The sequence below is a fragment of the Crocuta crocuta genome, unplaced genomic scaffold, assembly GCF_008692635.1.
Source record: "Crocuta crocuta isolate KB4526 unplaced genomic scaffold, BGI_CrCroc_1.0 scaffold116, whole genome shotgun sequence".
NCBI lineage: Eukaryota > Metazoa > Chordata > Mammalia > Carnivora > Hyaenidae > Crocuta > Crocuta crocuta.
The window spans coordinates 555150-566956 of NW_027531562.1; the positions used below are offsets into that span (position 1 = coordinate 555150).

At 42.7% G+C, this 11807-nt stretch overlaps 1 protein-coding gene across 3 annotated transcripts in view; it reads left to right on the forward strand.

The window, feature by feature from the left end:
- Positions 1-6661, forward strand: part of EGLN3 (egl-9 family hypoxia inducible factor 3) — a 92441-nt gene extending 85780 nt beyond the window's left edge. For all 3 annotated transcript variants that reach the window (XM_077772730.1, XM_077772732.1, XM_077772729.1), the window contains 3 exons: positions 1282-1418; positions 3656-3729; positions 4958-6661. In XM_077772730.1, coding sequence (XP_077628856.1) covers positions 1282-1418; positions 3656-3729; positions 4958-4989 — 243 coding nt within the window. In that variant the 3' untranslated portion in view covers positions 4990-6661. The remainder of the gene's footprint in view (positions 1-1281; positions 1419-3655; positions 3730-4957) is intronic.
- The last annotated feature ends 5146 nt before the right edge of the window (positions 6662-11807 follow it).

Sequence of the window (11807 nt, forward strand, 5' to 3'; positions counted from 1 at the left end):
AGCAGAGCTGGTAGGATTTTCAGTACACACAGTAAGGCGTATACTTTTCCCTTCCAGCAGCAACATTGAGAGCATTCCACAAAAATAGAAGTAACTGTAGGATATAAAACCATCCCCAGGAGAGGTTTCCCACACAGTTCTCGTGGGGTGATATGTTTCGATGGTGGCCGCTTGCCATGGCTCACCACGGTTTGTGAATGCCAAAGGCTTTCTGGCTTATTTTTGTGTTTTTGAACATATAGATGGAGATATGAAATCTGGTTCGGCACTTCCAGACATTTGTCTGGAATTCGTAGGCTTTCTGAAAGTTCAGGATGATTTAGGAGTATGAGAAGTCAGAGAACTTTTCAAGCTCATTTGGCTTTTGAACCTTCTGCATCTCCGTTTCCTGCTCATTAGGGCAGATACTGGTTGTCCTAAAGCAAAGATATTTTATCTGGCGTCAGGAAAACAAAACCTGGGAAAGCAGTGAATCAGAAGAGACAAGGCTCGTCTCTTTTCCCTATTTGGTAACATGACTGGAATAGGTCCCTTAGTTGTCTTTTAAAATCTTGAAAGGTAGTGTTATAGGCGAGAGTAGAGTAATCTCGTCAGTGATAATAAATCACAAAGTATGAAATGATTCAACAGATATTTGAGTGCCTGTTAGTGCCAGGCATTGTGCTGTGTGGAGACACTGATGTGGGTGAGACCTGAATTCTATCTTGATACGGTTATCCTAACAGGAGATTTGGGTGTACGTATTTTTAAAAAGTAATCAGAGGAAGAGAGTGATACATCTAATACAAGGTGCAGATAAGGCGGTCTGAGTTCAGAAAAAAGAGCACGTAAGTTCCAACTGATGAGATCACACGGGAGCTGGAGGATTTCAAAAGAAAACTATAAATTTGCACTGAATGGGATGTTCTGTGTGAGGACTCTCCTAGGACGTTCGTAATATTAAATTGAACCGTATGAAATTGCTGGTGGGTTTTTAGAGGTCAACACCAGTCAAATGTTGGCAATTTTGTGTGATTGGACCTAATAGTACTCCCATTTTATGGCCATGGATTTCATGATGGGGGTAGGAAGGCTTCATTTGGTATAAGGTGGTTAAGGAGATATGACTAGATAAGTGAAATAAAATTGAGTACAGGGTGTAAGGTTGAAGAGAATTTGGGGAGTAATATACACCTGGAGTAGAGGCTGGAAGATGGCATTGTTTCTAGATGAGGCTGAAATACCATGTTTGTTACTTACGTGCGAGGCTAGGAAATAATCCATCTCCTTTGTGGCCTTCAGCTACACGGTGGGGTCCTGCGGATATTTCCGGAAGGGAAGTCATTCATAGCGGACGTGGAGCCCATTTTTGACAGACTCTTGTTCTTCTGGTCAGACCGCAGGAACCCACATGAAGTCCAGCCTTCCTATGCGACCAGGTAATAGCCAAGGCCACAATTCCTCCTGGGAAGCTTTTTGTACAAAACTCCGTTCCCACAGAATTCCCTAAATTTGCGTCCTGTGCATATGAGAAACCAACCACACCCCAAAACTGATAGCAAACTGTTTGGAGAAAATAACATTAAAGGGGAAACTAGAGGGGCGCCTGGGTGGCTCAGTCGGTTAAGCGTCCAACTTTCGCTTAGGTCATGATCTCGCGGTTCGTGGGTTCGAGCCCCACGTCGGGCTCTGTGCTGACTGCCAGCTCAGAGCCTGGAGCCTATTTCAGAGTCTGTGTCTCCCTCTCTCTCTCTGACCCTCACCTGCTAACGCTGTCTCTCTCTCTCCTAGAAATAAATAAAAATATTAAAAAATAAATAAAGGGGAAACTCGATTCCTTTGGTTCTTTACAAAGCCTAATGTCAATTTGAACTATTAACAAATTGTTTACTATTAGGTGAGCGTAGTGGATTCCAGATTTCCCACAGTGTTCTTCTCTTCTTTGTTTGCTACTTCTACCTTAAACAAATTTAACGTCGAACTGTCCCTAGGGAATGCTGGCTGTCACATATCAGAAATTCTGATGGTTAACTCGGGATGAATTTACAGGTGGCCAACTGTGTGCAGAGAAAGAACCTTGAGAAAAGAGAGGAATCTGTTCCTACTACTTTTCCTTTTTAGCCTTTCCTTTGCTTAAAATTGGTAATTTAGGCCCACTGTACCAGTCCTCTGCTGGTAAATCCCGTGTCGGATTTTTTTTTAAAAGCCTCGTCTTTAGATCAAGCATGAGAAGATTTTCAGAGTAACTGAATAACTAGTATCATTTAGGGGGTACATGGATGGCTCAGTCGTTTAAGCGTCTGACTTAAGCTCAGGTCATGAGCTCACAGTTTGCAGGTTTGAGCCTTGTGTTGGGCTCTCTGCTGTCAGCACAGAGCCTGCTTCAGATCCTCTGTTCCCTTTTCTCTCTCTGCCCTCTCCCCGGCTCGCGCTCTCTCTCTGTCTTAAAAACAAACATTAAAAAAAGAAAAAAGAAAATTCTAAAACAAAAACAAAAAAAATTTGTTTAGTTTTAATCTAGAAACTCTTGACGTAATCCTAATTTAGGATTCTGCCTGTCGTTACCATTACTGTGGCCAGAGCCGTAACCCAGGTGCAGCTGGAGTGCTGTAGGGGTGCAGTTTGTACAGGGAATCACAGCTGGGGGCAGGGGAAGAGAACTTGGGTAGGGTAATGACTGAACCCTAACAAGCCTAATTAAATTAGAATCACATGTGTAAAGTATTTAAGATTTACAGTTGTTCCCCTCCAGAAATCACGGATCTGAGCCCCACACAGAGTTGCATATTAAATGTCAAACTGGAATGTGCCCTAGGTGAGCAGGTAACTAATTCTACCACCAGAGCCTGCTTGTGGCTTGTTTAATGGGGTATGATAATTGGAACCTGTCATTTCTGCCAGAATTCCCTCGTCATTCCCCAATCCCTTGATGACCCAAAGTCACAGGAGAAACATTGGACGTTGATGGGAAACACCTGAAAAAAATTCGAATGCTATTCTAGAAATTCCAGTAGCTATTAGTAATTATAAAATGAAACTTTTTGAAAACTCATGCATGAAATGACTCCTGTTACAGTCTATCCCATAGATGGGATAAAGTAAATTAATGGGAACACAGTAGAAAGCTTGAGGGCATCATTATTCCATTGTATCTTTCTTTGTCTTCGTATCCAAAACTAAAGAAAGCCAGCCAAGAGTTTTAAGTGTTCTGTCATTTAAATAAATTACTCTGAATTCAAAGATTTACTCAACTGTCACCTCCTCCATGCTGTTCCCAACATCTTGGGTCTCCCAGTTTTTAGCAGAATGACTCCCTTCTAGTCCTTTCTGTGTTGATCATCTTGACTGTTCCGTTATTTGTGAAATGGCCTGTCTCCCCTGTGAAAGACTGCTTGCTCCTTGAGAAAGGGGCAGATGTATTCGCAGGATCATTTGAATTCCCATTGCTCAGGATAATGCCTGGTGCATACTTGGAATTCCTTACGTGCTTTATTACATTTAAATAGAATTGAAACCGGAGAAGTTTATTTTACATTAAAATTGGGATGGACTTCTAATAACTGGGACAACTTTAAATGTTGGCTTTATAAATGACTCCGATGTGAGACTCATAGTATTTTTAATTTTTTGGTAGTATTTTTAAACTTCTTTTCTTACATCTGCTTATCTTTCACAGATACGCTATGACTGTTTGGTACTTTGATGCTGAAGAAAGGGCAGAAGCCAAAAAGAAATTCAGGAATTTAACCAGTACGTATTTGAAAATTTTCTGTGACTTTTCATCAAGTCAATCTTTGACTTTTATTTAAGATGTTTTGTATATATTCTAGTATACAATTTCCCTTGAGCAATGTGGAGGGGGGCTGTTACGGGTGCCGACCCCCTGCAAGTCGAAAATCTGCATATACCTTTTGACTCCCCAGAGCTTAACTACTTATTGCCTATGCTTGACAGGAAGCATTAAACAAACCGTCAACATATTTTTGTATGTTCTGTGTATTTATGTGCTGTTTGCTTACAACAAAGGATGCTATAGAGAAGAAAATGCCATTAAGAAAAATCCAAAGGAAGAGAAAATACATTTACTGTACGATGCTGTATTTACTGAAACAAATCTGTGTAGAAATGGACCCCCGCAGTTGAAACCCATATTTTTCAAGGGACAGATCTACTCTTCTGTCTCAGCCTTGGCATAGCTTCAGATGTAATGACATCTTGATGGGCTTAACCCTGAAACCCTGGCCTGAGCTCTGCTGAAAAAAAAATCAGAAAAAATGCAAAGGACATCCCCCATGAATGTCCATGGATTGTGTGACAGTTTATAATAGATGGGAAATAGTTAACTTTTTATCGTTAATGTTCGCCCATCAAGAATAACATTCAATGTGGCCCATGATTTTGGCACATTTCCTAGGGGATACAGTGGAGGCCAGTTAGAATGGTTGATTTATTCTACTGGTGTGGGACCGTGACTCTGTCTATAGACACTGGGCTCAGGTAATACAAACCGAATATGACTTCACATCATTCCTGTCCCTTCCAGTCGTAACCCCATTCCTGTCCTGCCTCCAATCGTAGGGCAGCGTTTCCCAAAATCTGTTGCACATCTTGCCAGTCTTGCCAAGTTGGTTTTCGAAAGGTAAATTTCTGGCCCCTTAGATGTGGGAAATGTTACATACTATATCCTTCTCTTGAGGAGTCACTGTGGTCATTGGCATATTAATCAAGAAAAGCGAATCTAAGCTTAAAATAAAGATGCATGTAACAGTGGCTAACCCCTGACCTGTTTGGACTGTACTCCTATCAAAAACCAAAGAAAACATATTTTGCTAAGTTCCGTCAGGGGGGCCCAGTGTTCCAACTTTGTATTATAAGATGGGAAGTATTCACAGGAAGATTTTCGGGTGACATTTGTGGCATTAAACTCATCAGATTTGTCTCCTTACCCTCTTTGTTTTCTTTCCTGTCCCCAACCCAGGGAAAACTGAATCTGCCCTCACGGAAGACTGACTGTGCTCTGAAATCCGCTGGCCTCATTCATTTTAGTAATGGTTCCCGAATTATCTTTAAGAGTTGAGATCCAAAGAAGGCCTCTTCAGTGACTCGGTGACAAGAAACCCCTCTCCCGCTTGCGTCATTCACATCCCTGTCTTACGTACGGTACTTTGTGTTTTCTTGCCGAGACTGCATCCACCTTTGGCCACTCTCCTTGCAAGGTGAACTCATTTGCTAACTCCAGAAATACCTGCAGATGACCTAGCTGGCCAGCGTTTTGGCGGATAGATTCGGTAATACTGGCTGTGCAAAGCAGATCCTGGAAACATGGGCAATGGAATGAATCTTACTTGCACTTTATGTACACTTCCTGATTTGAAAGGAGGAGGTTTGCAAAGCAAAAAGCAACGGTGACGGATGCCACAGAGAGGCATCATTGAAGCCTTAACAGCAGGAAACAGAAATTTGTGTCATCAGAATAATTGCCAGATGTTCTTAATCCAGGCTTTTGGGGTTTCTGGAGAACTCTCACAACCCATTGACATTATTACCTCTAGAAAGGGCTGCTGTCATAGTCATCAGTTGGTCAGTATCCTGTGGGTGGACGCTCTTTTTTTCCTGGCCCTGCAACCTGGACTTTTCTGCCTCTGCCCCATTTGGCTGAAAATAGGACCGATGAGGCTACACCATTTATTTTTTATTTTCACTTCTTACTTGGAGAACCTAACTCCCCAGAGGCAAAAACTAGGCATAAATTGTTTGGGTTATTTTGTTGAAGTGGATTCTGAATTTAAACCAAAGGGGAAAAGAACCTACCTGAAGGTAGTTCAGAGACCACAACTTCTAAAAATTGTATTAAAAGACGTGGGTCCGCCCATACACGATAATCTTCAAGTGTGCATCTTGAGCAATTTGAGAGTGGCGATGGGGTTGGAAATGTAGGCCTCCCTGTGTTTCAGTTTTCCTTTTTAATGAGCTCACCCTTCTTCTTTAACAGAATGAGAAAATAACAAAAAATGGGGCGTTGTATTTTCAAATGGAAATGGAAATAAAACAAAAAAATCCTGAAAAGCTATTTGAGTTTGTCCACATTTTCTGTCCCTAGTAGCCTTTCTTCAACAGAGTTGACTCTTCAGATCCACTGTGGCTGGCGGGATGTCCAGAACCATGGAATTTGCTAGAAATGTGGAAGAGTCCACTACAGTAGACCCACGGATTCCACTGTCTCAGGAACCCTGAATTGTGCGCCTATGTTATGAAAGTTACTCTTCCTGGTTTTCCACTCCATTTTCATATTTTTAAATCCCTTTAGTTTCTTGCTAGCAAATCTCATGAGCATTAAAGAATCAGAAATATATTCTTTTGTCATTTACAGATAACATATACTTTCCAAGAAAGAAGCTTATTTTTTTTTTCCATTTCTGGTTTTGGAAAATTTCCAGATAAGGCTTGTCTTCGTTCTCACAACTGCTCTATTTTCTTCGTAGTACTTACCACCTTCTAACTTACTATGTAATTTACTTATTTATTATGTTTATTGTCTTGTATCATTTCTCTAGAGTGTAAGCACAATGAAGACAGGGATTTTTGTATGTTTTTAATCAATGGAATGTATTCCCAGCACCTAAAATAGTGCCTGGCACATTAAGGGCTCAGTAAATACTTGTTGAATAAACTTGCTCTCCTACCTTAGTGTCCTAATGGTTTGATTCATTTCCTCCATCTTTGGCCAAAAAGGCTCGCTAGAATTTTTTATGCATATCTGTCTCGTTGACCTACAAATCGAGGCTGGGAGTTTTATAAAGCATTGGTCAAAGTGTCATTCTGTGTTTGTTTACCTGTTGGAATAGGCCGTTGACCAATGTGAATCTGAAAATTGAAGAAACATTCTGCCCTTTAATAGCCTGGGACTATGGGAGTAACGTAGGAATAACTTCAGATAGGACACAGTACATCCTTCACCACTTTGGGTACATCAGTAAGAGAGAAGGAAAGAACGTCATTTGCTAGGAATTTTTTTATATTCTGTAAAATTGTAACTTTTTCCCAGGGTTGCTAAAGTCATGAGGGTGCTAGTGACAAGATTCTGAAGGAATATCCTGTCATTCCAGTAGTATGTCTTGTATCTTTCATTGTAGTCAATATTTTTTTTAAATGTTTTATTTATTTTTGAGAGAGGGATAGAGACAGCATGAGCAGGGGAGGGTCAGAGAGAGAGAGCAAGACACAGAATCTGAAGCAGGCTCCAGGCTCTGAGCTAGCTGTCAGCACCGAGCCCAATGTGGGGCTCAAACCCACGAACCGTGAGATCATGACCTGAGCTGACGTCGGATGCTTAACCGACTGAGCCACCCAGGCTCTCCATTTTAGTCAATATTTTAACTTGCCAGAGCATCTGACCTCTTAGGCCTTGCTTATGTCTTTCAGACAAAGGTCTATAAACTAACAAACTATATATCAAATCATTTTTTAATGCACTGATTTTTTTCATGGTTGGTTTCAAGCCCTAGATTTAACCTGGAAAATAAAACTTTAATAGGGTCTGCTTTTTCCTCCTGACTTTGACAGCCCACTTAGGGGAAGACTTAGCCCTGCTGAAGAAACATCATTTGGCAAATAATCTGATCAATTTCCTTTATATTCCTGGCAATGAAATGTTAAGAGCCTACCTCTGTGTTACGTCACCTATATAGCACAGAGCCCTTGGCAGGAGATTAAATTTTGAACCAAAGATCCTACTTCATGGAAATAAAAAGTCTTACCTAAGTGCATTAAATAGATCTTTAGTAGAGTAGTTAATACCAATTAAATGCTGGGCTGTCTGAGTCATGAATTACCCATTCAGACTGTGATTTTGTTTTTCTTCTTTAAATAACTCAGGTATTTTAGAGGTTGGGTCATCCTAATTTCTTTTGGTCATTCAGTCCTGAAATTTCCTGTGTTTTAGAAAGCAGTGATGGGAAATGGCACGCTGGGTCAGCAGTTTGTATGAAACAGGAGTTTGGACGTGTCAGGTACTTTTCTATTTGATTAAGATGAGGACTAACCCAAAGGATGCTCTTGGTAAAGTTATTTTAAATAAAAGTCATCGAAGATTGACTTAGCTTCAGTCTTAAATCCTTTGGATGACATGAAAAGAATACTACTGGTTAACGAAGTGGTTAGAGACTGTTGTCAAAGCAAAGTAGAGATAAATAATTCTCAGAATGAAGCTGGTTATCGTGGGGCTTTGTTGGATCATATACGCTGCTTTATATTAAAAACCAACCAACTTTCAGACCCACGCCACTCCTGTCCGGATGTGATTTTTTAAATATACTGCCGATTCTCCATGTTGGTAGGTTAGGTCCTCTGAGAGGCCGCATTTATCATGGCCTAGCTCCTTTACATTTACAAGGCCAGGGTCAGCGGTTAAAGAATCTTGACACAGAACAACCAGTAAAACGACTACATACTCAGAAGATACCTATATGCCAGACCTGTGCTACATGCTGTCCTGTGTTTATTCTTTGCAGCCACTGTGATACACCTCTTTTCTACACACGAGAAAATGTTCTCAGAACAGTGTGGTGGCTTGTCCAAGGTTACAGGGTAATGGAGTAGCACAACGGGGCTGGGTCTGACTTGGGACTTTGAGCTGCTCAGTATTTGTTGGTATCTCCTTCCCACAGAGGGGATGGGAAAACAAAAGAAGAAAGAGCGGAGTTGGGAGAAGGGGAGCTTTAAGTGCTAGCTGCTTGCATTTTTATGTGATGTTTTGGTTATCGACAGGGGTCTAGTGCCCGACCTCCTAAAGGAATGTCAGTTATTCAGTGTAAACCACATGAACAGAAATCACCAACTTCATAGTTGGATTCTCCCTTGACTTTGCAATGGGTTCTTTCGTGCCTGCCTCTCAAGATCATGGAGGACCTTTGGGTATATGTCCAGTGTTGGTCTCTTGTGCTAACGCTGGGCATGAGCAGGATGGGGCGTGCCGTCACCCATATAGCAGAGTTATGCAGGGTGGACCACGGGAAGGGAAGACAGATTGGGTTCCCTGGGTGCCATGTGGAGGAGTGCCACAGGGCAGCATGGTGACATTTGGGCAGTGTGTAAGCTGCTGCCCTCCTGTCCCTGTTTTGATGCTCTCAGGGGGAGGAGAGCAGAATTTTCTTTTTGATACACCTAGCTTCCCACTCTGGGGTTAAGGTAGAGCTGAGGAGTCAGTGTAGTTCTGTCACTGACAGTTCTCCATCTGAGAAACAGAAACTAAGGGAAGAGACTGAGCAAGGCTCTATTGTCTTCAGAATGCTTTCATCACCTCCGAGTGACAGTTAGTGGAGATTTACAAACATTTTTAATTCTCAGAGGCGCTTGGGCAGTCCCTGCCTAGTCTCTTTAAGGTGGCCTCTAGAGGATGTCATATTCATTTCTTTAGCCCAGCTCTTTTGCTTACTTAAATACCATAAGAGCTGAGAAAGCACCAGATTTCTTTCTTGAATCCTGTTTGTTTGACCTTTGATAAACTTAGCACTTAGAAAAGTCAGCTTTTTTGGAAGTGGCTCCTGCTCCTGCTCCTGAGTGCTGAGGCTGAGATGCTTTCAGAATATGTAGAAAGAGCATTTTGTGGTTTTTTTTTTTTTTTAAATTAGAGCAACATCCCGGAGAATGGTGGTTGTGTTTTATTGTCACAGTTTCGCCTCGCAGATTTAAGAGCAGTTGTGGAATGAAATTCATTATTTTACGAGCGGATCAACGCTGGGTCATTAAACATTAATTTAACAAGTAGTCCTTGTTTTGTGCATGTTACTGGAGGGAGAACGGCATATGCCTCATGACAGACGCCTGGCCGATGTACAGGCGGAAGGCGACTTGGGACTGAGAAATGGAAGGAGCATTTTATTTATCATTCGGGAACTTCCAGGGGAATGGAAGTGGAAAGAGAACAGGGTCTGGGTGTGGTAGGCCTGTTGGGAAGAGCCCCAATTCCTGCCAGATCTCAGCTGTAGGTGGGTGGGGTAGGGAGCAGGCAGCTGTCCTAGTGGGGTGGGGGCTGGGTGAGGCTGAAGGAAGCCAGAGCCAGCAGCTGGGCCAGGGCTTAAGCACTTGTCGACACTCTGGATTTTGAAAAATTCATTGGGGACAAGGTTAGCTGCCATAAGAATGCCGGGAAGTAGGAATTCCCCAAGAACCTCTTCCACAGATGGTTTTTTTTTTTTTTTCCCCTGAAAATATAATAAATGCACACGGGGTGGGGGGTAAAAAAAAGCAATCGATTTGAAAAAGGTACAGAAGGAACAAAAGTAGATCTCCGCATGAGAGACAGTGCACTGGCTGGTTTCTCTTGCGGCCCTTGAGGGTTATCAGCCTGTCCTGGAAAGTTAGCACCTCGAGAAAGGCCCTCCCCCTGCACGGTTGACTCCTTTGCTTGGTCATTTCCTCCCATTTTTCTGCTTATTCATCCTGTGGCCTGTGTTCTCCTTGACATGCCTATTTTTTTTTTCCGCCCTCCTGCGAGGAGAGATAACATTCTGGGGACTTAATTCTCATCTGATAAGTTTTATTTTTAACCAACCTCTACATCCTTTCTTCTTCGCTTCTTATTTTCAGGAGCTCACACACTTCTTGGCCTTCCCTGGCTTTCTCAGAAGGTGTGAGCGGAACATCTGGTTACAATATATTGCACCAGGGGCTTTCCGGTCCCGAGCGGCCACTCGGGGTGCTGGGCACCTGGAGGGACACTTTCTCCTCTGCATATGTTCCTGTTTTTAACAGGGCAATCCGCTCTTACCTCCTGCTTCCTCTCTGGGCTGTCTGTGCATTTCCCTCTGTCAGTAAATTTATGTTATCTTGATGAAGGAAACACACTTTAAAAAAAAAAAAAAGACAGCTTGTGACTTGCAGTGATTAGCGTGGACCGTCTTCCATCAGCAGTGACCTCGCAGCCACTTTCGGCTCCTGCGGTGTGACAAAGCCATGACTTGACATGATGGTTGTTGGATTGAGATGAAGGCAGCCAGCGTCCACCCAGTGGAAAGGAAAGGTTTTCATTCTGGTTTGGTTTGTTAGTCACGCGGCCTCCGACTGAGGCTTTCCCAGACAAGTATGCTAGGAGTAAACCAATCTCAGCTATGGAAGTATATATACAGTCTTTATTTTTCTTTTGAGCGTTTGGCCCGCCTCTCCCCACCCCTCCCCAAATATGACTAAATATGGTTATGGCTGAAAGCCTTCCAAATAACGACACAAGGGTGAAGAGGAAGTTTCTAACCTGGAGAGGGGAATGGACTTTGCAGTGAATTCCCCAGAGAGGGCTGTGCATGGGAATGCCGCTCAAGACTTGAACTTCGTGGCCTCCAAGTGCATTTTGTTCTCAATGGACCAATTGTCTCCCAAGTGTCGCGTAGCTCTCTTGTGCATCACGTATAGAGTCACTGCATTTCCTGTAACACCACAGAAGCACTGGAAATGAAAGCTAGAATAACAAAGATCTGTGACACAACTTTATAATTTCATGGGATGGACGATGGTTACCAAAGGATTTGAGAATACTGCTAATAAAATTTGAGCACTTTATCATGGCGTGCCAAGCGGAGGGTCCCAGGAGGAAATAGATGACCCACACGAATGAGGATGATTAGAAAAAAGTTAAATGGGGGGACTTTTTACCAAGGTGGAGAGGGTGTTAGGGAAAGCACAAGAGTACAGTACTCAAGGCTATAACAGCAAGTGGGATCACCCCAGGCATGGAGGGGTGTGGGGAAGCGGGGAAAGAAAGTGGTAAGCAGAACCAGGGGCAGGGTAGAGAGGCTCCCTGACAGTCCCTCGCTGGAGGGACCCAGCTGGCTCAT